The sequence below is a fragment of the Urocitellus parryii genome, chromosome 4 (assembly GCF_045843805.1).
Source record: "Urocitellus parryii isolate mUroPar1 chromosome 4, mUroPar1.hap1, whole genome shotgun sequence".
NCBI classification, from domain to species: Eukaryota; Metazoa; Chordata; class Mammalia; order Rodentia; family Sciuridae; genus Urocitellus; species Urocitellus parryii.
The window spans coordinates 60959590-60985074 of NC_135534.1; the positions used below are offsets into that span (position 1 = coordinate 60959590).

At 38.3% G+C, this 25485-nt stretch overlaps 2 protein-coding genes and 1 pseudogene across 3 annotated transcripts; 2 read left to right on the top strand and 1 right to left on the bottom strand.

Moving 5' to 3' along the window:
* Positions 1–229: 229 nt before the first annotated feature.
* Positions 230–2075, bottom strand: LOC144254448 (olfactory receptor 52D1). 2 transcript variants are annotated; one of them, XM_077797602.1, is made up of 2 exons: positions 2053–2075; positions 230–1166 (listed from the first exon to the last, which is right to left on the bottom strand). In XM_077797602.1, the coding sequence occupies exons 1-2, from the start codon at positions 2073–2075 to the stop codon at positions 230–232; spliced, it is 960 nt and encodes a 319-aa protein (XP_077653728.1). The 2 variants fall into 2 exon arrangements, with proteins under 2 accessions (XP_077653728.1, XP_077653729.1); XM_077797603.1 differs by lacking the exon at positions 2053–2075 and having other exon boundaries at positions 230–1186.
* A 12892-nt stretch (positions 2076–14967) lies between these two features.
* LOC144254489 (olfactory receptor 51I2-like) lies at positions 14968–15912 on the top strand. The gene has a single exon (XM_077797728.1). It carries the CDS (start codon positions 14968–14970, stop codon positions 15910–15912), a length of 945 nt encoding a protein of 314 aa, XP_077653854.1.
* A 4017-nt stretch (positions 15913–19929) lies between these two features.
* Positions 19930–20823, top strand: LOC113191244 (keratinocyte-associated transmembrane protein 2 pseudogene; annotated as a pseudogene).
* Positions 20824–25485: the final 4662 nt, after the last annotated feature.

Below are 25485 nucleotides of genomic sequence, written 5' to 3' on the forward strand. Positions count from 1 at the left end.
CTGGGCTATTCTGAGTTCCTCAAGGAATAGTGGGAATACAACATGTTCAATGTGATAAACAGTACCTCCATGTCATCTGGCTCATCCTGTTCCTCCCAGAGCTTCCAGACGATTAAACTTAGTCTTGTCATGTCATAGATCCCCATGCACGCAAATGAATCGGGAAAGTGATCCTACCGATTTATTTTTCTCATCTCCAATTATCTTTCTTATCTCTTCTGTCTGGAATTCATATTGAGATCTTCCTCAAGTAAAGCAATCTTAGAAGTCGACTCCGAATCTCCTTGGTTCTAGCTCCATAGATAATGGGATTGAGTACAGGAGGCACCAGCACATAGAGATTCGCCAGAAAGATGTGCACATGCTTGGGAACTCGGTTGTGACCAAAGCGGTGGGTGAGGAAGGAAAAGAAGGCAGGGATGTAGAAAACGAGGATGACACCAAGGTGGGAGCCACAGGTACTCAGAGCCTTGTGCTGGGCATCACGGGATGGCAGACGAAAGACAGCACGGAGGATAAAGCCATAGGAGATGGCAATGAGGATAGAATCCAGACCCATGGCCAGCAGAGCTACAGTCAGCCCATAGACAATATTGACAGTGATGTTGGCACAGGCCAGCCGAGCGATGCCCATATGCTCACAGTATGTGTGAGCCATGACATGGTGGCCACAGTAGGGCAGTCGCCTCAGCAGGAAAATGAAGGGGGAGACAATAGCTACACTCCGGAATACACCAACAATGCTAATTCTGCCTATGACAATATGGTTGAGAATGGTTGTGTATCTCAGTGGGTTGCAAATAGCCACATATCGATCAAAGGCCATGGCCAGGAGAACTGAGGATTCCAGAGCATAGATAGCATGGACAAAAAACATCTGGGCCAGGCATCCAGCAAAGGAAATCTCACCTGCATGGAGCCACAAAATGGCCAGCATTTTGGGCACTGTAGTGGAGCTGAGAGCCAGGTCAGTGAGTGAGAGAAGACAAAGGAAGAGGTACATGGGAGCATGCAGGGCGCTGTCCATCACAATGACCAGGATGATGGCAGCATTGCCAAGCAATGCTACCAGGTACATGGCACAGAATGGAATTGCAATCCAGATATGGGCAAACTCCAGCCCTGGGATTCCTGTTAGGAAGAGATTGTCAGGGAGACTCTTATCACTGATGTTAGAGGCTGACATCCTTCTTGGAAATCAAGGGTTCCTTCCAAGGGTTGATGGTATGTCTACCCTGGAACAACAGGCATGTGGTTGATTCACATGAAATGATGTCCTTTTCTGTGAAATAATAATTTTTAGACTGTGAAAAATGTTTTTTTTTTTTTTTTACTTGGTCAAGCATCTGAAAAGTATTTCACTCTAAGTCCTAACATACATGCATGCCCTTTTCTTTTTGGCAAAAATGTAATGATGCATTAATCTTTTTTTCCTGTTTGAATCTATCTTCCCAGATATATGCCCAAAGACTTACTTTTATATTTCACCTAAAGTGCCTAGTAAGAAGGTAGATGATCTTGATATGATTACATACTTCCTAACTTAGTACTTTAGTGATATGAGCATTTCTGTAGGAAAAGAAAAGAAAAAGTTAGATAAATCAGCTCTGCTTTCTGCGGAGATAATACACACATCTATGTCAGAGTTAGCTCATCCTGCAAACTCACTAGTGTAATTGCAGGATGTGAGGGATAGCTGAGAGTGCTACATCCTGGAGGGAGAAAGTAGGTTTTCTAGATTTGACATCCACAAAGACATTCAGGAGTAGGACTCTATTTTGGCTGTATAGGAATAATTAGTATTGCATATAATCTCCTTAATCATATTTTGTACTTAAAAGGGCCTTCAGAATTATTCCATGAAACCCAAATTTGAGTCCAGATTCTATATCAAGAATTGTTGTGTCACCTTGAACAAATTTCTTTCTTCTCTATAGCTTTCTAATTACCAAGGGCATGATTCCATAGTCATTTTGAGCTTTTTTGTTTACCAAGTCACATTGGAAAAATGCAACATTTTTGTGACTTTGCTATCTCCAAATTGAGAAAGACTTCATCTTGCTTAACACCTTCATAAGAAGTTGAGCAAAGATTTACATTTATGGGATTGATTAAATGTTGGGATTCCCCAAATAATTCCCCTTCACTTAAAAAATAATCTTTATTTCCTAACAATGAATAGTCAAAAGTGTGAAAATATCATTCTACAGTTCTTACCAGTGGGAAGACCAAAAGTCCAGAGATTTGAACTGATATAATTTAGATTCAGGCATGTTACTTGTGGAACTGAAATGACGTCCTATATCTCTAGCTTCAGAGCTTTGTGTTTTCATCTTTCCCTACAATCCATTAGTGTGACCAACACTTGAATTCATAATGCTTCCAAAGAAACCAATCTCTTTCCATTTAAAAATGCAATAGTTTTACTCATTATCTAAACATCAAATAAGTAAAGAGAAGTAGAAAGCCCCTTCCAACTTGCATTCGATTCTCAATTTGACACCAGATGATTCTGGGTTTAGCCTTGATACTTACCTCTGACACTAGTGGACAGACACTCAGAGGAGAGCTGAAGTCAGTGCATTTTATCTTCTTGGCTTATTCTTTCCATCCATGGAAGATTTCAAATGGGGGTTGGAAAGTACTCTAAAAATCTATGGGTGTGAGGACCAGAAAGATTGGGTAAGAGCAGGTCCTACTGTCAGTCCTATACTTCAATTAATAAACTAAATCTGAGTTTATTTATTGAACACAGCTGTTGGAGGATCTTGTTTCAAGAACTTACGTGGATCAGAGACATGCACTTGCAGGTGGAACAGGCTGTGTTTGGAGCTCTGAGAAAGAGATGTACAGTCTCCTTGTGAAGGTGTGTGGCAGAGTATAGTCATGCAATGACTTAGGCTGGAGTTTTGATTGGGCGAGTGAGAGCTATATCTCTTTGTGGGTTCAGATAGATGTGTTATTAGACAATGAAGGGTCTGAACCTGTAATCCGTGTTCTTGGATCTCTGAGCTCATTATATGTTTTCAGTTCATCTCCATATTCCAGCTTCCTCTGGTCAAAGGTCTTGGTAAGTGAGGTTATTTATTGCTTCTCTCTGTGATGCTCAGATGTGAAAACTCAGGTAGCCTTCTCTAGGGATTTGATCTGTGGCAATCTGTTGAGGAAGAGTAAGATAATAATTAGTTGATAAATGAGGAAAGGAAACAGGAAAATTTTCCAGTACCTTGATAAGGAATATGGAAATGAAATATCTTATTTACATATTCTATTCTCTATTCTGATCTCTTACTTTCTATCTTTTTTCTTTGTCTCCCTTTTCTATCCGTCCTTCTTAAAATCCCACTCATGGTAGATCAACCAGAATTGTGTGCCCATGAGGCATAGTGAGAAATTGATGTGAATGATGAGGCAAATACTGATGTTGGATGTATATTCACAACATTGTACTTCAGACTTATCTTACAAAAATCCGTGATCAAAGAAAAAATAATCAAGACTTTCATGACAATGATAGAAGAGTATTAAGGAAGGCATGGGACCTTTCTGAGCATGCTCATTGCAACTAGCCAAACTATTAGCCAGTCTTTTTAGGAAATGACAATCAGAAATGATCACTGCACCATTATCACTGTTCATTGCCCTCATAGGTCAATGTCAACAAATTTCTGATTCTGAAGTCTTAGAATCCCTATCTTCTGCCTCCCATCTTCCTCCTCCTCCTCCATCTCTTTCAAGGTTGATCCCTGCATTTGTATTGTCCAGTCTTTGAGGAATGACTCTTCTTTGTTCTTTACCTTCTTATTCTTCTAGTCTAAGGCTAAATGTATTTGTTTCCTACTGTTGTCATAAGAAACAATCACCTGTTTAGCAGCTTAAAACAACAAATATCTGTTAGAGTTTTTGTAGGTCAGATCTTTAGGGGAAAATGTGCTTTGAAACTTGGTTCATGTCTGTTCCCTATAGTTGTATAGTGAGGTTTCCATTCCTTTGCTAGGGATTCAGCTGTGACTTGCCCACATTACTTCTCATGCTTTCCAGTTGAGTCCTTCAGGTAATGATGGAATGAGTGCCTCTCATGCTTTGAATCTCTGACTGATCTGCTGCATTGTCGTGGCTCTAGCCTTAAAAACTCTGTGCTGTTACCTGACTTATGTGACTAAATTATGTCCATCTAAATCATCCAAAAGAAAAAAAAATCCAATCTTAAGGTGTAAAATTTTAATTGCATCTGCAAAGTCCATTTTGATGTTGGATCAATCTCAATAATATTTGCTTGATTTTTGAGAGATGATTGCACTTGAAAGTGACCTGGAAACCTTCAATGACTGCCTTATAATATTGCAAGTTCTCTGCTATTTTGCCCTAAATCTTTCCTGCAATTCTTTATTATTACATTTATTGAATTATGATGTTTCCTTAGAAGTTTCCCCAGGCAGACCACAAATGGGTATATTTATTCATATACACATTTTCATTACTAATATCATTTCCAGATTTATTCTCATTTGTGTTTTATACATTTTATTCCATAAACTGTGAGGGTAGGAACTTTTTTTTTTTTTTTTTTATTGGTCGTTCATAACATTACATAGTTCTTAATACATCATATTACACGGTTTGATTCAAGTGGATTATGAACTCCCGCTTTTACCCCGTATACAAATTGCTGTATCACATCAGTTACCCTTCCATTGATTGACATATTGCCTTTCTAGTGTCTGATGTATTCTGCTGTCTGTCCTATTGTCTACTATCCCCCCTCCCCTCCCCTCCCCTCCCCTCCCCTTTTCTCTCTCTACCCCTTCTACTGTAAATCATGTCTTCCATTTGTATTCTCTTGACTTACCCCTCCTTACCTCTTATATGACATTTTGTATAACCCTGAGGATCGCCTTCCATTTCCATGCAATTTCCCTTCTCACTCCCTTTCCCTCCCACCTCTCATCCCTGTTTACTGTAAATATTCTTCTCAAGCTCTTCGTCCCTACCCTGTCCTTGTTTACACCCCTTATATCAAAGGAGTCATTTGGTATTTGTTTTTTAAAGATTGACTAGCTTCACTTAGCATAATCTGCTCTAATGCCATCCATTTCCCTCCAAATTCTATAATTTTGTCATTTTTTAATGCAGAGTAATACTCCATAGTGTATAAATGCCACATTTTTTTTATCCATTCATCTATTGAAGGGCATCTAGGCTGGTTCCACAGTCTTGCTATCGTGAATTGAGCTGCTATGAACATCGATGTAGCAGTGTCCCTGTAGCATGCTCTTGTTAGGGCTTTAGGGAATAGACCGAGAAGGGGAATAGCTGGGTCAAATGGTGGTTCCATTCCCAGCTTTCCGAGAAATCTCCATACTGCTTTCCAAATTGGCTGCACCAATTTGCAGTCCCACCAGCAATGAACAAGAGTGCCCTTTTCCCCGCATCCTCTCCAGCACTTATTGTTGTTTGACTTCCTAATGGCTGCCAGTCTTACTGGAGTGAGATGGTATCTTAGGGTAGTTTTGATTTGCATTTCTCTGACTGCTAGCGATGGTGAGCATTTTTTCATGTACTTGTTGATTGATTGTATGTCCTCCTCTGAGAAGTGTCTGTTCAGGTCCTTGGCCCATTTATTGATTGGGTTATTTGTTATCTTATTGTCTAATTTTTTGAGTTCTTTGTATATTCTGGTTATTAGGGCTCTATCTGAAGTGTGTGGAGTAAAGATTTGTTCCCAGGATGTAGGCTCCCTATTTATCTCTCTTATTGTTTCTTTTGCTGAGAAAAAACTTTTTAGTTTGAGTAAGTCCCATTTGTTGATTCTATTTGTTAACTCTAGCGCTATGGGTGTCCTATTGAGGAATTTGGAGCCTGATCCCACAGCGTGTAGATCATAACCAACTTTTTCTTCTATCAGATGCCGTGTCTCTGATTTAATATCAAGCTCCTTGATCCATTTTGAGTTAACTTTTGTGCACGGCGAGAGATAGGGATTCTGATTCATTTTGGTGCAAATGGATTTCCAGTTTTCCCAGCACCATTTGTTGAAGATGCTATCCTTCCTCCATTGCATGCTTTTAGCCCCTTTATCAAAAATAAGATAGTTGTAGTTTTGTGGATTGGTTACTGTGTCCTCTATTCTGTACCATTGGTCCACCCGCCTGTTTTGGTACCAGTACCATGCTGTTTTTGTTACTATTGCTCTGTAGTATAGCTTGAAGTCTGGTATCGCTATACCGCCTGATTCACACTTCCTGCTTAGTATTGTTTTTGCTATTCTGGGTCTTTTATTATTCCATATGAATTTCATGATTCTTTTATCTATTTCTACAAGATATGCTGTTGGGATTTTGATTGGCATTGCATTGAACTTATAGAGAACTTTTGGTAATATCGCCATTTTGATGATGTTAGTTCTGCCTATCCATGAGCAGGGTATGTTTTTCCATCTTCTAAGGTCTTCTTCTATGTCTTTCTTTAGGGTTCTGTAATTTTCATTGTATAAATCTTTCACCTCTTTTGTTAGGTTGATTCCCAAGTATTTTATTTTTTGGGGGGATATTGTGAATGGAGTAGTTGTCCTCATTTCCGTTTCAGAGGATTTGTCGCTCATATACAGGAACGCCTTTGATTTATGCGTGTTGATCTTATATCCTGCCACTTTGCTGAATTCATTTATTAGCTCTAATAGCTTCTTTGTAGACCCTTTTGGGTCTGCTAGGTATAGAATCATATCATCTGCAAATAGTGATAATTTAAGTTCTTCTTTTCCTATTTTTATGCCTTTAATTTCTTTTGACTGTCTAATTGCTCTGGCCAGTGTTTCGAGGACTATGTTGAACAGAAGTGGTGAGAGAGGGCATCCCTGTCTTGTACCAGATCTTAGAGGGAATGCCTTCAATTTTTCTCCATTCAGAATGATGCTGGCCTGTGGCTTATCATAGATTGCTTTTACAATGTTTAGGTATGATCCTGTTATCCATAATTTTTCTAGCGTTTTGAACATAAAGGGATGCTGTACTTTGTCGAATGCTTTTTCTGCATCTATTGAGATGATCATATGGTTCTTATTTTTAAGTCTATTGATGTGGTGAATAACATTTATTGATTTCCGTATATTAAACCAGCCTTGCATCCCAGGGATGAATCCTACTTGATCATGATGTATAATTTTTTTGATATGTATTTGAATCCGATTCGCCAGAATTTTATTGAGGATTTTTGCGTCAAGGTTCATTAGAGATATTGGTCTGTAGTTTTCCTTCTTTGATGTGTCTTTGTCTGGTTTCGGAATCAGGGTGATGTTGGCCTCGTAGAATGAATTTGGAAGTTCTCCCTCTTTTTCTATTTCCTGAAATAGCTTGAAAAGTATTGGTGTTAGTTCCTCTTTAAAGGTTTTGTAAAACTCTGCTGTATACCCATCCGGTCCTGGGCTTTTCTTAGTTGGTAGTCTTTTGATGGTTTCTTCTATTTCCTCTATTGTTATTGGTCTGTTTAGGTTGTCTATATCCTCCTGGCTCAATCTGGGCAGATCATAGGACTCAAGGAATTTATCTATGCCTTCACTATCTTCTATTTTATTCGAGTATAAGGATTCAAAGTAATTTCTGATTATCTTCTGTATTTCTGAAGTGTCTGTTGTGATATTGCCTTTTTCATCCCGTATGCTAGTAATTTGGGTTCTCTCTCTTCTTCTCTTCGTTAGCATGGCTAAGGGTCTGTCAATTTTATTTATTTTTTCAAAGAACCAGCTTTTAGTTTTGTCAATTTTTTCAATTGTTTCTTTTGTTTCAATTTCATTAATTTCAGCTCTGATTTTAATTATTTCTTGCCTTCTACTTCTTTTGCTGTTGTTTTGCTCTTCTTTTTCTAGGATTTTGAGATGAAGTATGAGATCATTTATTTGTTGGTTTTTTCTTTTTTTGAGGAATGAACTCCAAGCAATGAATTTTCCTCTTAGAACTGCTTTCAATGTGTCCCATAGATTCCGATATGTTGTGTCTGTGTTTTCATTTAACTCTAGGAATTTTTTAATTTCCTCCTTGATGTCTTCTAAAACCCATTGATCACTCAGCAACCTATTGTTCATTCTCCAGGTGATGCTTGCTTTTTCCTTTCTTCTTTTATCATTGATTTTCAGTTTCATTCCATTATGATCAGATAAGATGCATGGTATTATCTCTACCCCTTTGTATTGTCTAAGAGTTGCCCTGTGACATAGTATATGGTCTATTTTTGAGAAGGTTCCATGTGCTGCTGAGAAAAAAGTGTAGCTACTTGATGTTGGGTGGTATAGTCTATATATGTCAATTAAGTCTAGGTTGTTAATTGTGTTATTGAGTTCTATAGTTTCCTTATTTAACTTTTGTTTGGAAGATCTGTCCAGTGGTGAGAGAGGTGTGTTGAAGTCTCCCATGATTATTGTATGTTGGTCTATTAGACTCTTGAACTTGAGAAGAGTTTGCTTGATGAATACAGCTGCACCATTATTTGGGGCATATATATTTATGATTGTTATGTCTTGTTGGTGTATGGTTCCCTTGAGCAGTATGAAGTGTCCTTCTATATCCCTTTTGATTAGCTTTGGATTGAAATCAATTTTATTAGATATGAGTATGGACACTCCTGCTTGTTTCCGCGGTCCATATGAGTGATATGATTTTTCCCAACCTTTCACCTTCAGTCTATGTATATCTTTTCCTATCAAATGCGTCTCCTGTAGACAGCATATTGTTGGGTCTTGTTTTGTGATCCATTCTACTAGCCTGTGTCTCTTAATTGGTGAGTTTAAGCCATTAACATTTAGGGTTATTATTGAGATATGGTTTGTTCTTCTATCCATATTTGTTTATTGATGTTACTAAACCTGATTTGTTATCCTCTTTGACTACTTTCCCCCCTTTACTGTCCTACCTCCCATTGTTGGTTTTCAATGTTGTTTTCCATTTCCTCTTCCTGTAATGTTTTGCCAAGGATTTTTTGAAGAGATGGTTTTCTAGCTGCGAATTCTTTTAACTTTTGTTTATTGTGGAAGGTTTTAATTTCATCTTCTAACTTGAAGCTTAATTTCGCCGGATACACGATTCTTGGTTGGAGCCCATTGTCTTTCAGTGTTTGAAATATGTTATTCCAGGATCTTCTAGCTTTCAGAGTCTGTGTTGAGAGATCAGCTGTTATCCTGATTGGTTTACCCCTAAATGTAATCTGCTTTCTTTCTCTTGCAGCTTTTAAAATTCTCTCCTTATTCTGTATGTTGGACATCTTCATTATAATGTGTCTAGGTGTGGATCTCTTATGATTTTGCACATTCGGCGTCCTGTAGGCTTCTAGGATTTGGGATTCTGTCTCAATCTTCAATTCTGGGAAGTTTTCTCGTATTATTTCACTGAATAGACTGTTTATTCCTTTGGAATGGAGCTCTGTGCCTTCCTGTATCCCAATGACTCTTAAATTTGGTCTTTTGATATTGTCCCATAATTCTTGGATGTTCTGCTCATGGTTTCTTAGCAGACTTGCTGAGCTGTCTATGTTCTTTTCCAGTTGAAATACTTTGTCTTCATTGTCTGATGTTCTCTCTTCTAAGTGATCTACTCTGCTGGTAGTATTCTCAATTGAGTTTTTAAGTTGGTTTATTGTTTCCTGCATTTCTAGAATTTCAATTTGTTTGTTTTTTATTACCTCTATCTCCCTGTGAAATTGATCTTTTACTTCCTGGATTTGTTTGTCAATGTGATCTTTCATTGTCTGATTTTGCTGTCTCATGTCTTCCTTGAGACTCCAGATCATCTGAAGCATATATATCCTGAACTCTTTGTCTGATATTCCATCTGTTGCAGCTATTACCTCTTCTAAAGTTGAGTTGACCTGCATTGCTTGTGGTCCTTTCTTTCCTTGTCTTTTCATACTGCCCGCGTTTCTTTCTGCTTGGTGCAACTGTTGTGTTTTGAAATTTACCCCCTATTTATTTATGTTGCTCTTGTATACTTGAAAAGTCTCCCTTGCAGGTGCGGGCGGCGGCTGTGCCCCTACTCCAATTGGGGTGACGTGTCTACCACGCTGGCGGCTCTCTGGGCCTGTTCCGGGAGTGGAAGGCGGCTCTGCTCTGTCCCTATTCCAATTGGGGTGTCGTGACTACAATGCTGGCAGATCGCTGGGCCTGTTCCGGGCGTGGGCGGTGGGCTTGGCTGGCGGGATTCCACCTAATGGCAGTCCCTAACCTCCCTGCTTGCTAATTAATGGCTTCTCTGAGGCGCCACGCCTTCTGTAGCTGCGGGGCAGGCCACGCGAATCAGTTGGCCTGGCTCTCCGGGCCCTGCTGCAGGCTGCTGGGATCCCTGGCACTCTATCACTTTGATTTTTTCTGCTTGCCCCTCCCCCAGCGCTGGCTAGCCAGGTTTCCTTTTGGCTGCTACTGGGAGGAGGGGTTGGAGGTCAGGTGTCTCTGGTTTCCCCCTAGCCTGTATGGAGGCTCAGCTTGATACTCCCTCTCCCGGCAAGCCTAGGAGAGATTTTATGCGAATTCCCGCTGTCTGGGGGGTGAGCTGAATGACACCGACCTGTTTTGATGTCGCATTCTGAAGGAGAGTGGCGGTGTATCCTTCAGCTTTCCCGGATGGTGGCCGCTGACTGCCTCGGCCGAGTGTCCGCTGTGGGGGATGGGACTGTACCGCTTCCTTCCCCTTCTGAGAACCCGTGCTCGGCCCAAGGGTCCGTGTGGGCTTGGCTGGTGGGATTCCACCTAATGGCCTTCCCTAACCTCCCTGCTTGCCAATTAATGGCTTCACTGAGGTGCCACGCCTTCTGTAGCCGCAGGGCAGGCCACGCGAATCAGTTGGCCTGAGGGTAGGAACTTGACATTGTTATAGTTGAGAAGTTTTTTTTTTCTTTTAATGTGGAAAAAGTTAAAGTGAAAGACACTGGACAAGGAACAGTGGACTCTGAACTCTGCCAAATCCCTGTGTACTGAGTAGGTTTCAGGTGGGTTCCTGACCTGGGTGCATGAGACTGGTGTGGGAAGATCTTAGAGTTAACTAAGGAGTCACTGAATCCTGTATTCTAATTCATCTCTGAGAGGGATTCTAGAAAAGTGCCTGCATTTTCTTCTTGTTAGTCTCAGAGGAACGCTGGGTACGTGAGAGGGTCTTTCTAAAAAACAACTTTCTTACTGGTTTGCTTCCAGTATGAGACTGCTCTCTTCCTTCCAGCTGTATCTGTTGGTGTTTTCCTAGAATTCAGTTGTTCCATGCTACTCCAAGCGTTTATTCTTATTATTCTGAACACAGAGGTCAGTGTCAGTCTTCAGGTACTCTACTCAGGAGTTAATTTCTGGAACTGAAACATAATCACCAACCTCCACTGATGCTGTATGGCAGCCAGTGGGCTTCCTGCTTCCCACACAGTGACTCCCTTAATTATCTCAATCATTCTGTGATATGAGATTATTAACTATGGGTGAAAAATAAAACTGTAGTTTAGAGGCTTTGTTAAGACCATTGGCGGAATCTGAACTCAAACCAAGGTCCACTTTCTCAAGGCAAGTGGTCGAATCTTGACTCCACATCAGTTGCTGAACTTTGTAGCCCCATATCACACTTGCTGCCTCCCTACTAGATATTAAATAAACATTTGTGAAGAATCCAACACAGTGCTAAATTCTCAAAACCTCATTAATAAAGGAACACATTTAATCAATAATCACATTCTGTGTTGGTCAAGCATGGCACACTTGTGTTTTCATCATGCTGGGGGTCAATTTTATGGATGATCCAGGTGAGAATTTCACATGTTCTAGTAAATGCAAATGCTGAAATTCATTTATATTGAGCATGAATTCTCTGCATAGGGGGATATTTTGTTTGTTTATTTTTTGCTCTTGTTGTGTTTTGTATCCAGACTTCAGTGGATATGATCATAGGTAAAAAGTAGAAAAGACAAACCCTGAATTAGGAGATATTTAACTATTATTTTGCTACTAACAAACTGAATATAATTGAGATAGTTGACTTCTTAGATGCTAATAACTGCTAAAATGTGGGTCCACATGCAATTTTATTACAAGTTCCTTTTAGTTAAGATCACTCATGCTCCAGCATACTACTATAATATAGGACATGAAGTAACATCAGGGAGGTGTGGAGCACTGCTGATGTTCTGTATTCCCAGAAGTCCATGAACACCTGAGCTGATGACAGCATAAGGGACTTCCTAGAAGCAGCCATATATTGCTCAGGCCAGTGAGCAGAGGTAACTGTGGGCTATGATCAGGGCATGCAGGGCCCCCAGTATTGCTCTCCCTTTCAATGCAAGAGCTCTCTCAAGTAGGTAAGTTGAAGTTCTAGAAACTCCAAATTCAGATTTTAAGCCACCTACCCTTAACTAAGAAACCCAAGTGCTAAGATATAGCAATCTGAAGAATAAAGGTCTACTACTCTGATTATTTATTATATGCCTATATCATTTTCTTTCTGCTTTCATATTTTCTATCCACTGCTCTTGATCTCTGAAATCCCACATGGTTTCTGATTCACACATTACTTCCTCATAGGAATATCCCATCAGGCTGAAGTTTGAAGGTGGATGTCTTTAAGTAAACAAGCATCCCATACTTATTTCAGAAGCATCTGGTATCAGAGGATGCATAAAAAGACCCTGGTGTGTTAGAAGTCATGTGGAAGGATCCTATTTATGTTAAATGCTTCCAAAAGAAGGGGAGGTCTATTTATTGCATAGAGAGACAAACCAAAATTTACTGGAAAGCTTGCAGGTAAGGAAAACAAAGTGGGCTTACCATGTGGAATTATGGCAAAATTGTATCCTGAGATAAATGGACAGAGGAATCCTGAATGCAGATGTAGGAACAAAGGCAGATGAGAGTCTGGAGTTGAGATATAAGCAGGTTTTAAAAACCAGAGTTGAAAATTATTTGCTCCTGAGAATTTTCACTTTGGATTTTTACAACCACATTAGGTAAACTTATTAGCATTAGCATCTCCACTTTGACATAAAAGATTTAAAACTCGGAAGCTTGAGTGACTCACTGAACATTTCTCTTCATCTGTCCCTTGCACTAAGTATAGCATTGGTAGTGACCGAAAACATGAGTAAGGATGAGGGTTGAATTTTAGAGCTGGTGACAGAGGAGAGAAGATTCACAATGTTATAATTCAAGTCACGCAAAGAAGTATACATGATAGGAGATACATATCTAGGTTATGATGGTAGGGAGAGTTACCTCTACTGATATAGATCAGCCACATATTCATGAAAGAGGGCATTTGTGGACTTCAGCCATGGAAGATGATTTGAACAGATATGTACATAAATCAGGCAAACACTAATAAGTACTGCATCAGTGTATTAAGAGTTGAATAACACCAAGAAGCCATATGTGGGTATCTATTTATATATATGAGGAAGAAAATTTTGAGAACCAAGGCTAGAAATATTGATTTAATACTGATCAAAGGGACCTTTAATTCTAGGCTAATGAATTCAAATGTGACCAATTTGTTAATGATAGACCACTTAAAGATTTAATTAGAGAAGTGCATTGTCATAATAACATTTCAAAATATTCATTCTAGCCAAGTATGGTGGCACATGCCTGTAATCCTAGTGACTTTGATTTTGTGCAGGAAGATTGTGAGTTCTAGGGCAACCTCAGCAACCTAGCAAAACCATGAGCAAAGTTATTGAAATACTGTCTCAAAATGAAAAATAAGAAGGACTGGGGAGTTCAGTAGTAAAGTGATCCTGGGTAGAATCTCCAGTGTAAATAATTAAATAAATAAATGCTTGTAGTTTAAATTGGAGATGAATTAGAGTGAGGTTAGGAATTTATTAGGAGGCTTTTATTATGGTATAATAATGGATAGTTTGGGTCTGAAGTGTGGAAAGAAAAGAAGAAAGGTGCTAACAGAGACACTTTGGGGTCATTGCTTTCATAAACTGTTATCTTGTTTAAAGTACTTGGCAAAGAAAAAGGAGGAGGCAAAGTGATATTGGAAATTTGAGTCTCTACATTGGGCACAACACCAAAGAGAAAACAGATGAAAAACCGATTCTGGGATATACATAATTTTTAATGAATTTAATGGCTTTCAGGAATGAGATACTACTGGATTATGTTATAAACTTTAAGAAATTATTTTCAACTGGCAGAAATATCAGTACAGGGGAGGGAAAGGGAGGAGGGAGGAATGGCAGAGAGAGGAGGTACCAGGGACTGAATTAGGACAAATTGTACTCCATGCTTCTATAATTATGTCAAAATGAATCCTCATGTTATGTTTAAGTATACAGAACCAATAAAAAAAGAAACGACATTCAGTAAATTCAATTTTTCAGGGAGAAAAGCAATGCCATAAGCTAAAGGATGAAGAATAAAGTGGAGGGAAGAAACCAGGAAGTCCAGCACATCTTGAGGAACACTTGGAAGCTTGACTCCATGGATATCCATCTTCCTGTGCATTTATCTTCCATCTGGATGAAACCAGTAAGTATGTGGTTAGGGAGCTGGGAGTCATAGTGAGGTAGTGGAGGTGAGAGAGCATGAAAGATGGGGAAGAGGAAAAGGTTGTGGTCTAATGAGTAAGAGGTTTGCTCTGGAATGGGCATAAGAGTTGAGAAATAAGTGACAAGGAGAGTTTGTTTTTCTTGTCTTGAAAAAATGATATCCATGAATTGAACAGAAAAAGAGTTTATAGTTTTAATCTGAGAAAGAGTGGTAGACCCATGTATAAAGGAGGGTCACTTCACTTGTCTTGCCAGCCAGGCACATTGAGGAAAATCAGATTTCAGAAATCTTAGTAACAATGAGAGGCATGGATGAGTGTTAGAGTGAACAATAGTGATTATTGCTCTAAAGTGAGGGACTAGGTGATGTATGAGAGATTAGAAATACTAGGCAGAGGCCATGCATAACACTGTGTTTGTCTTCTTTGCAGGCCAGTTTTCCTACCATCTAGGCCGGAGTGCAGCATGGGAGGAGACACCCACAACAGCTCAGGGTTGCCTCCTTTCACCTTGACAGGACTCCCAGGGCTGGAGGCCTCCCAGCACTGGATGATTTTGCTCCTAGGACTCCTCTACACTGTCTCAATTGTGGGCAATAGCCTGATCCTTTTCATTATCAAGGAGGAGCAGAGCTTGCATCAGCCTATGTACTATTTCCTGTCCCTGCTCTCAGTTAATGACCTGGGTGTGTCTTTCTCCACGCTGCCCACAGTACTGGCCACATTTTGTTTCCACATAAGAGAAATCAGTTTCAATTCCTGCATGGCTCAAATGTTCTTTATTCATTTTTTCTCTTTCATTGAGTCTGGGATCCTGCTGGTCATGAGCTTTGACCGCTATGTGGCCATCTGTCACCCCCTGCACTATGCTACAGTGCTCACTGATGCCCGTGTGGTGCAGATGGGCATATCTGCTATTATCCGCAGTTTCTGCATGATTTTCCCTCTGCCTTTCCTTCTGTTGAGGCTGCCCTTTTGCAAGGCCAATGTGCTCTCCCATGCCTACTGCCTGCATTCAGATCTGATCCGCCTGCCCTGTGGTGATGTCACCATCAATAATATCTTTGGTCTATTTATTGTCATCTCTACCTTTGGCCTGGATTCTGCACTCATTCTCCTCTCTTATGTGCTCATACTGCGTTCTGTGCTTGCCATTGCCTCCAGGGAGGAACGACTGAAGATGCTCAACACGTGTGTGTCACACATGTGTGCTGTGTTCATCTTCTATGTGCCCATGGTTGGCGTGTCCATGGCTGCTCGCTATGGGAGGCATGCCCCACCCTATGTACACACACTCATGTCCCTTATTTATCTATTTGTGCCTCCCATGCTCAACCCTGTCATCTATTCCATTAAAACCAAAGAGATTCGGCGAAGGCTTTGCAAAATTCTTCTGAGAAGGAAGTTTTGAACAGAAAATATTCGAAAAGTCTAGTTCAAGGGTATGTTTGACATTATTTCACAAAATTGCTTTCAAGTCTGTTCTGATGAGGAATTTTTAATATCCTATTGTCACTTATCTTACCATTAAGATTCTGGCCATGAGATATTTGCTGAAAGCCTGGAAATAATTCAAATCAAGCCAAAAGTTTTGCAAGGTAAAGTGGGCTAGAATTTATTAAAAATACTTGATCCCTTTTTTTTTTTTTTTTTGGTACACTGGGAATTGAACCCAGGGGTGCTTAACCACTAAGTAACATCCCAACCCTACTGTCTTTTAAATTTTGAGACACTGTCTTGGTACTTCCTTAGGGCTCACTAAGTTTTCCAGACTGACCTTGTTCTTGAGATCCTCCTTCTTAGCTTTCTGAGTTGTTGGGATTATAGGTGTGCGCCACCATACTTGGCTTCTTTTATTTCTTTTTAATTGCATAAATGAACATTCTCATAATTGGTCTTTCATTTTTTATAATGTTTGTTATCTTGTTTAAAGTGAAACATCACATAGGAAATTATTTATTACCAATGGAAACATAGTTTTGATGAGAAAGGGATTTTTCTCACAATTATTTTATCCAATCAATATTAGTGATAATCAGACACACACCCAAAAACTAGATATAAAAATATTTATTTTATATACCACACCCTATCCACCTTGCCTTTTAACTTTACACACACTGTATTCAATGATTTAACTTTTAAATAACATTAACATTTGAAAAGTTTATATTACAATTTAAAGTATATTTTGTATGTGTTATGTTAACAAGCAATGAAAGAAATAATGAAGTGGAAGGACTATGTAACAAGACTTATGAAATAGGTACAATGATGTGTTCTCTCTATACATATGTCTCTATGGTCTGTTAAGATTTGGGGGTATCTATTTAAGACCAAAAATTAAAAAAAAATTAAAAAGAGAGAAAATTAAGAAATTAAGTATTTAAGGCATTAAAAAGTATAAAATACTTTGTGAAGTGTTTGAAAACACCTGGAAGAAGTAAATTGATGTGAATCAAAAGGAGAGAAAACTATTAGAAAGTGATCCTTAAACAGTCTTCAAAACAGATGTACCTCTGGAAAATGGAATCAAATGAAAAATATGAGCAGACATCATATATATTAGCAGGTTAGAGATGTTTTTGAAATCATAGTGGAATAACTTATTAATGAATTTAAATCTTGGGTAACTTGATATATTGAGGGAAATAATAAATATAAATATATGAAGAATTAAGTGATAATTAAGGAAGACATAAATAATTATAGAGTAATTATACTGCCAATCACATCTAAAACATTACAGTACAAGATCTTTCCCTTTCTTTAACCACCACATTTTAAGAGTTTATTCCTCTTATATTATACACACATATACATTACACACACACACACACACACACACACATATTTAATGAGAAAAATTGTTGGAAAACTCTGCAAAAAGGCAAATATAATCCTGATGAAGTATACTGAGTAAAATCATATCAGCAAAAAAATCCTGTAAGCTACATTAATAAAAGCAGGTATATGCACTATAATTGTGAATATAATTAAAGAATACAGACAGAAGAATAAAACATTTTAAAATTAAAATAATAGAAATCTCTCAATATGTTTTATCATATTAATGAGGATAATAATGAAAAATGTAACTAATAGCAGATTTCAATAAAGGTGAAATGAAAAAAAATACATCCTACATAAAAATAAATCCATTTAGGCTGTGTGTGGTGGCACACACCTGTAATCCCAGTGGATCAGGAAGCTGAGGCAGGAGAATCATGAGTTCAAAGCCAGCCTCAGCAAAAGTGAAGTGCAAAGGAACTCAGTGAGACCCTGTCTCTAAATAAAATATAAAATAGGGATGGAGATGTGGTTCAGTGGTTGAGTGCCCCTGAGTTCAATCCCCAGCAACCCCCTGAAATAAATAAATAAATAGATTTATTTATTTTCTTTATTTGCTAGATCATCTACTTTCTAGCTAAAATAAGATAAAAATAATTTTTCCATTTCTTAAACTATCTTATTTACCATTTTTGAAGGTATCTTTGATCAAAGTCATAGAACTTGTCAGAGAAATGAGTGATTTTACCTATTGCTATAGCTGTAATTGAACCCTAACTCCTAGCCATTCTACGTTGACTTTGATACATTCGGTCTTACCTCTACCTCACCTCTATGGCAGTTATCAAATAGTATTATAGCTGCTGACTTTTGGGGGGTAAAAATAACTAACATATGTTATTGTTAAATATTTGTACATTTTTGTATGAAAAAATTGGAAGGATGAACAGAATATTTTTAGCACTTTCTGTAGTTTATACTATACAATAAACTATAGTATAAACATAATATAAATTAGTTTAGCAGTTAGTGAGATTTTGGAAGATGTATTTTCTACTTTACTCTATTTTCTACTTTTGTATAATACCTTCACATTTTGTTTGAAGTAATATGAGACAGGGACAGAGGGAGGGGAGATAGAGAGAGGTGGGTGGGAGGGAGGGAGAGACACTGAGAAACAGTCAACTGAGAGTGGTTTGGGAGCTCTAAGGAGCTCATCCTCATAGTTGGCTTTGAACACTGGTGTCCTGCTGAACACTGGTGCCTCTCTGCCCTCCTCAAGGACCAAGTGTCTCCTGGTCCTAGCACAGTGATTCTCTTCCAGGTGTTCCCATGGTGTTGTGGAGGGCCCAACCACTATCCATGGGAACTTCAAGATCCTCTTCCCCTGGCACTCAGGGGTTGAGTGCACATTGGGAACACATCACATTTCATTGCTCACATCCCACTTCATCTGAAGGCAGTGCTAGCCAGAATGTATCCCCTGTAATCAAAGAATAACATCAGATAATTTGTTTAAAACAAAACAACAGAACATTCTATCTATGGCATGCCTGATGTCAGTACTACTAATCCCATGTTTTCTCTTTGTTAATCTGGGCTAACTAGACCAGTGATTTGAAATTTCTAGCTAATTTTCCAGCTTCAACAGAATATTCATACAAATCATACTATTATTTTTACCCCTTGACTGTGGTGTGATTCACATTCAAACACTCTATATATTTAATATGTACAATTTAATGAGTTTGAAGATAAATATGCAGTTATGAAAACATCACCATAATCTATACTACAAACATATCTATTGCTAACCTATCTATCTCTTGTAGTTTCCTCCCATTCTCCTTATTAATTGTGTTAGAGGACTTTTTGATAAGTACGTGTTCCAGGGAGACATTTCAAAATGTAAAAAAACCTAACAAACAAAAATATCTATTCTCTAAAAAAATTGTAAAGCATGGATTCTCCAAATAGCTTTTGTTAATTAGAGGCACTGTGAGGTACAGTATATCCCTAGGACTCATTCTCCTTAACTGAAACTTTATAACCTTTGATAAACACCTGCTCATTTTCCTGATGGCTTTTGTTATGTGTCAAGTAAAGTTAAAAGGGTTATTATTTAATATTATTTAAAAAGAATGTGTAGCTTGTATCAGCAAGTCTATGAGATAAGCAGAACTATTTTTATTGTATTACAGGTACATCTGTGAGGCAACAGAACAGATGGAAAGACTTGCTCAGGGTAGCACAGCCTATGGGAGGGGAAGCAAGTGATGAATTAGCACAGTCTGTCTCTCAAGGTCAAGACTAGTCTGGGTTGGAGTTGGTAACACCACTGAGGAGACACTTGCAATTCCTGTCTGCCCTTTTGTTGAATTCTATAGTTAGGTCTCACACTGATGGTCTTCCTTTAGGCTGGACACCTACAGATGGCAAAACACAAAGGGACTCACCATTCATTCTGGAACTATTTGTTGAACACTCATGACATGCCAGACCCTTTGTTAGACATAAATAGAATCCTTGGAGAATAAAGAATTTTTTTTTATCAATTTACCCTCTGTACTAGCTGTTGTGACCATTCAGAATACTGGTTAAGAGTGCTTAGATTTTAAATGATAGTTCTGTCACTTCCATGTTTTGTGAGTATGAGAAAGTAATTTAACTCACTGTACCTGAATTTCTTCAGATATACAATATAGATAATATTAATATTTTTATAAGGCATTTCTGAAGTTTAAATGAAATGATACAGTCAATCACTACACAAAACTCTCATTAAGAATGCATGGATGGGCCAAGTCCACTGCTCTATCACTATTCACTGGGCCAAACTGTATGAAACTCAGATGTTTCTATTTGAGAGACAGACTGTGTTTTGAGAGACAGACTGTGTTTTGTGTGAATGCTTTAACACACACAAAAAAAACCTGACCAAATCTTCTATTTCCCAAATCAGTACCACTCTCCCTCCTGTAACCAGTACAGAGAAAAGTGGGAGAGCATCTGCAGCACCCTCCCCCTCTTCTATCACCTCTGTGTCCCAAGAAGAAGCTGATAACTTGAAGATCCAAGCATAGAGGAGGAGGATCATCTCACTGAATAGTTCTCCATCCACAACCAAAGACACTCTAGACAATGGAGCTTATGGAGAACTGGACCATGACTGGACCATCAGCCCCAGAGATGATGAGTCCTATGAGACTTTAGAAGCAAATGGTTGTTACATGGAAACCCAACAGTCAGTGAAATCTTCTAAAGCCCCATCCTTAAATGTAGAAGAGGAAGACAGCTATTTCTTTTTCCATCTTACTATTTTTGCTTTCTGAATTGCTATTCTTTATGTTACATACCACAACAAAAGGAAGATTTTCCTCCTACTTCAAAGTGGGAAATGGCGTGATGGCCTTTGTTCCAAAATGGTGGAATATCCTCATCTAGACCAGGAGGTTAATGAGGCCACCCTTCTCTAAAGATTACCAATGATTATATTTTAAAGCACTGTGATTTGAGTTTGTTCATTATATAATTTTATTTGCTTGAATTTTTATATGATATTGTGCAGATGTTTGCCATAGGCAGTTGGTACTTAAATGAGAGGTGGACTCTTTTGCCTTGGTGCTTTGGAAATTGAATGTCACAAACAGGGAGTATGTATTTTTAAAATCTACATTTTTAGACCTGAATCCAATAAGGTGTCTGAAATGTGAGTTAAGCATTACCTTGCATTTACACTGGTAGTTTTTGTTATATTCCATTCATTGTACTTGTTCTGGAAGTAATGCTACTTTTAAAATATCCCAGACTTATAACTAAATTCTAACATAGAACTATTGTCTTAGATTAATTCTCTGCCACCCAGATACTATTTTTTAAACACATATTATTTTGTGGTCCCAAAACAAAATGTGCAAGGGTATATGTCATAATATTTTGCATTCAAGTAACATGTAACATGCTTTTTTTCCTCTACAGAAAACTGCTTCGTGTATTTTAGGTAATTAAAATACAGTTTAAGGTAATGAGATTGTTCAATCCCACTACAGTTTTAGATAACATATTAAATGTGTCTAGAAATTCTGGCAGAAGAGACTAAATTTTTGGTGAAAATAGATAAAATGTTATATAAATGTCATTTTTTTGGTTTTAATTACTGAATTAAATTATAGGTAGAAACTGATAAAATGTTAAACAGATGAAGAATTACTTGTAATTAGCAGTTGATTGTACCACAGATTCCTCAAAAGTTTCAAGCAGTGGGCAGAGTTTAAAATTATATGACTTGTTCATTTTGCTTCTTATTGTATAGTAAGATTGAGTAAATTTTAGTGTCCATTATTGCTTAAATAAGACTATCTCATTCTTTCAAATTAAAATTATACCTGAGTGAAATTGTATACATAAAAGATATATGTGTATAATGACCTTTTCCTCTCCTGGAATGGTTGTATTTTCTTGTTTTTTTTTATAACAACTGTATATTATTTACTTTATTTTCTTTGAGTCTATGACAAACAATTGTAAATAAGTGATTTGAACCATGTTTGACTTACAAGTGTAACTACAACTTATCAGAAAGCATCACTTCTACTGTGTGTTAATCAAAGCTCAGGAGAGCCACAGTCATGTGCTTTGTGTAGAGATGGAAGAAGCAGCACCAGTCATCCTTCCTCTTCATTGCCCCAGTGAGAAAGGGAAGCACAATGGAAATACACCTGAACTGTTTTATTGCAGTAATTTTTCATATCTGACATTGTGTTATTTAATATTTTGAAGAAGATTTTTAAAAATAAATACAAGATATAATTTTTTAAAACTGCATGGATGCTATAACCCACATTTAGGGCAACACAATTCACAATAGCCAACTATGGAGCCAGCGTAGGTGTCCATCATGGGATGAATGGATAAAGAAAATGTGGCATATAAATATACAATGGAATTTTACTCAGCCATAAAGGAAAATAAAATTATGGCATTTTCAGGAAAATATATGGAATTAGAGACCATCATGTTAAGTGAAATAAGTCAAACTCAGAAAGTTAAGGGTCCTGTATTTTCTCTCATATGTGGAAGCTTGAGTGGAAAAAGGAAAACAAAGGTGGGGGTGGATCACTTAAAAATCAAAGGGAGATCAGTAGGTAAAAGGGACCAAGGAGTGGGGGCTAAGGAGGGAGGGGGAAACATTGGGGAGTGATATAGCCAAATTATATTGTCATATTTTGTATACTACGAATACATAACAACAAATCCTATCAATATGTACAACTAGGAATCACCGATAAAAATGTAGAAAATGAAAGAATTCATGGATATTACTATTGGGGAACAATAGTTACAATTTAGAAAGATAAGACACCATGTTTACTCTTTGTAATATCTGAGAAAATGCATATCTACCATAGCCAATAGGGCCAGAGTATCTTGCTAGTACAATGGGATTAGGTTAACTAAGATATTTTATACTAGACATTTAAAAGACCTTGGACTGGGCTGGGGATGTGGCTCAAGCGGTAGCGCGCTCGCCTGGCATGCGTGTGGCCCGGGTTCGATCCTCAGCACCACATACCAACAAAGATGTTGTGTCCGCCGAGACCTAAAAAAATAAATATTAAAAATTCTCTCTCTCTCTTTCTCCTCTCTCACTCTCTCTTTAAAAAAAAAAAGACTTTGGACTGGTAACTAGTTTCATTGAAGCAAAAAATCAAGTAAGGTTCAAGTGTGGATCACTTTGCAAGATGGTACCATGAGGCTAGTACCTAATCAGTTGAAATGTCAGGAGAAAGAGAGAGAGCATGGAGAAAGGCTTCTAAGGTGCTGGAAACAGCATTTGTGAGGACTTCCAGGTGGCACTGGACCATGCATGTTCAATGACCTGAAGACGGTCATTATGGTTGAAACAGATACGAGAGAAAGGATTGAACAAGAATTTGGAAAGAAGGCAGAGGTCATGTCACAGCATCCTATAGGTGACATCAGAATTTGGACATTATCATACTGGAAATGGAAAAAGTGTAACTAAATTTGATTTAATATGTATGTAAGCTGTGGAAAATAGATAAGAGGGCTAAGTCAAGTGGAGAAATGAGTCAAGATGGTGTTTTCATATCCCAAAATTGAAATGTCGATGTGATGATCTAGAGAGGAACCTTGTGACTTAAAAATGAGGAATTAGATATCTAAACATATCAAACAATTTTCTTTTTTTAAAATTATTTTATTTTTTAAATTCATGACAGTTGAATCATTACAATTCTTATTACACATATACAGCACAATTTTTCATCTTTGTATATAAAGTATGTTCAAGCCAATTCATGTCTTTATACATGTACTTGTTTTTGCATTAAAATTCTTATTATACATATATACCACAATTTTCATATCTCTGTTCATATATAAAGTAGATTGACACCCAATTTGTGTCTTCATACATGTGCTTTGGATAATGATGTCCATCATATTCCACCATCCTTGCTAATCCCCTGCCTTCTCCTTTTGCCTCCCTTCCCTCTTCCCTATCTAGAATTCATCTACAATTTTCTTAATGGTGCTCACTTAGCAAAGGATCTAGTTTTGGATCTAGGTTTGACCATATGGTGACAAATTGTTGTAGTGTGTATAGTCTGAGGATTTTCTCCTGGTGCAAGATGATCAGTGTTGAAACCAATATATTCTAAGCAAAGCAACATGGCCACCCCATATGCTGACTCTAGAAAGAAAATGTCTGTGTGGTTATGTGATTTTATTTCTCAAAATCTACTTGAGTTGTGGCATGGTGAATGGAAAGAGCCCTAATGTAGGAATCAGTGATAAGCTGTTGAGAGCCACAGCCAAAGGGGCCCCAGCAAACTTTCAGCTGCCAGCAAACTTCCAGCTGCCGGCTGATGATTGGCTCACAGCGTCCCCAGCAACATCTAGCTGATTGGCTCCTCTGCGGTGATGCTCATTGGGCTGTTTCCCTGCCCTTTCAGACCATGGAGCTGCTCATTGGGGGACTTCTTTGGCTCTGCCCACGCGACCCAGCCAATCGGCCTCAAGAGCAGGAGGATGGTGGGAGGTGGAGAGGCTGGTGTGGGGGTGAGAGGCTTGTGGGAAGCCAGTGGTGGCAGTTGGTCTCTGAGGGTTTTTTCCTGAGGAGCTGTTTTGTTTGGCATGTGTGGTTCTAAAAATAAAGTTAGTTTCTTTTGACAAGTGGCTCCTGAATTGTGCCCTGCCAGACTGCGGCATTTGGTGGCTTGCATGGGGAGCGGGGAGCGACTGAGGGTAAGTAAACTGCTCGCCCCTGAGGGCAGGGTGAGAGGATGGGTAGCCATTTTAAGATTCCTCCTTTGTTTTGCTTCACTTTTGTTTTAAGTTGCCTGTCCCTGGAGATGAGTGAGATGGAAGAAAAACCGCTCACATCTGAGGAAAAACTATTTGTGTCTGAGGAACAGATAGGGAGAAAAGACGGATGGACATTTCAGGAGGATAGAAAGGCTGATATAATGATTTTGTGTGGTTCCATTTTTATTTCATTCTGTCTCGGTTTTGTTTGGTGTTATCTTGTTGGGTTGTATTATAGTAGAAATATGGGATCAGAAATTAGTAAAAAACAAACTGAAAGAGTGTTAAGTAAATTGTTAGAGGTAGGAGGCATCCCAGTAAAATCAAGAGCAGTCAGGGCATACGTTGATATAATACAAAAATGTAGCCCATGGCTTTTTAAGGAGGAATTGTTAAATATATCACAGTGGGACTATCATGGTAAAGATTTAAAAAGAATAGAAAAGAAAAGCCCAGGAACTCTGCCAGTTGGCACATTGACATTGTGGGCGTTGGTATCTGGTTTGCTTAGTCCAAAGCCTTCAGTTCAGACAATGGTAGAGGAAGGAGAAGACATATTGATTCAAGTAAAAGAGAAGGTCTCTCAAGTTAGTCAGACAGAGGAAAAGATTCAAGTAAATTAGAAGGTCTCTCAAGTTAGTCAGACAGAGGAAAAGATTCAAGTAAAAGAGAAGGTCTCTCAAGTTAGTCAGACAGAGGAAAAAATTCAAGTAAAAGAGAAGGTCTCTCGAGCTAGTCAGACAGAGGAAAAGGTTCAAGTAAAAGAGAAGGTCTCTCGAACTATTCAGACAGAGGAAGAAAGTGTAAAGCACAAAAAGCCATCAGGGGAAAAGTTACAACAGGAAACTGCTACTAACACCTTTCT

Excerpts from the sequence above, each read along its gene's own strand:
- LOC144254448 (XM_077797602.1), bottom strand. The coding sequence starts at position 2,075 with ATGAAGGTGTTAAGCAAGATGAA. Across the intron at positions 1,167-2,052 it reads AAGGTGTTAAGCAAGATGAA|TGATAAGAGTCTCCCTGACA; the intron begins GTCTTTCTCAAT and ends CTCTAACATCAG.
- LOC144254489 (XM_077797728.1), top strand. The coding sequence starts at position 14,968 with ATGGGAGGAGACACCCACAACAGCTCAGGGTTGCCTCCTTTCACCTTG.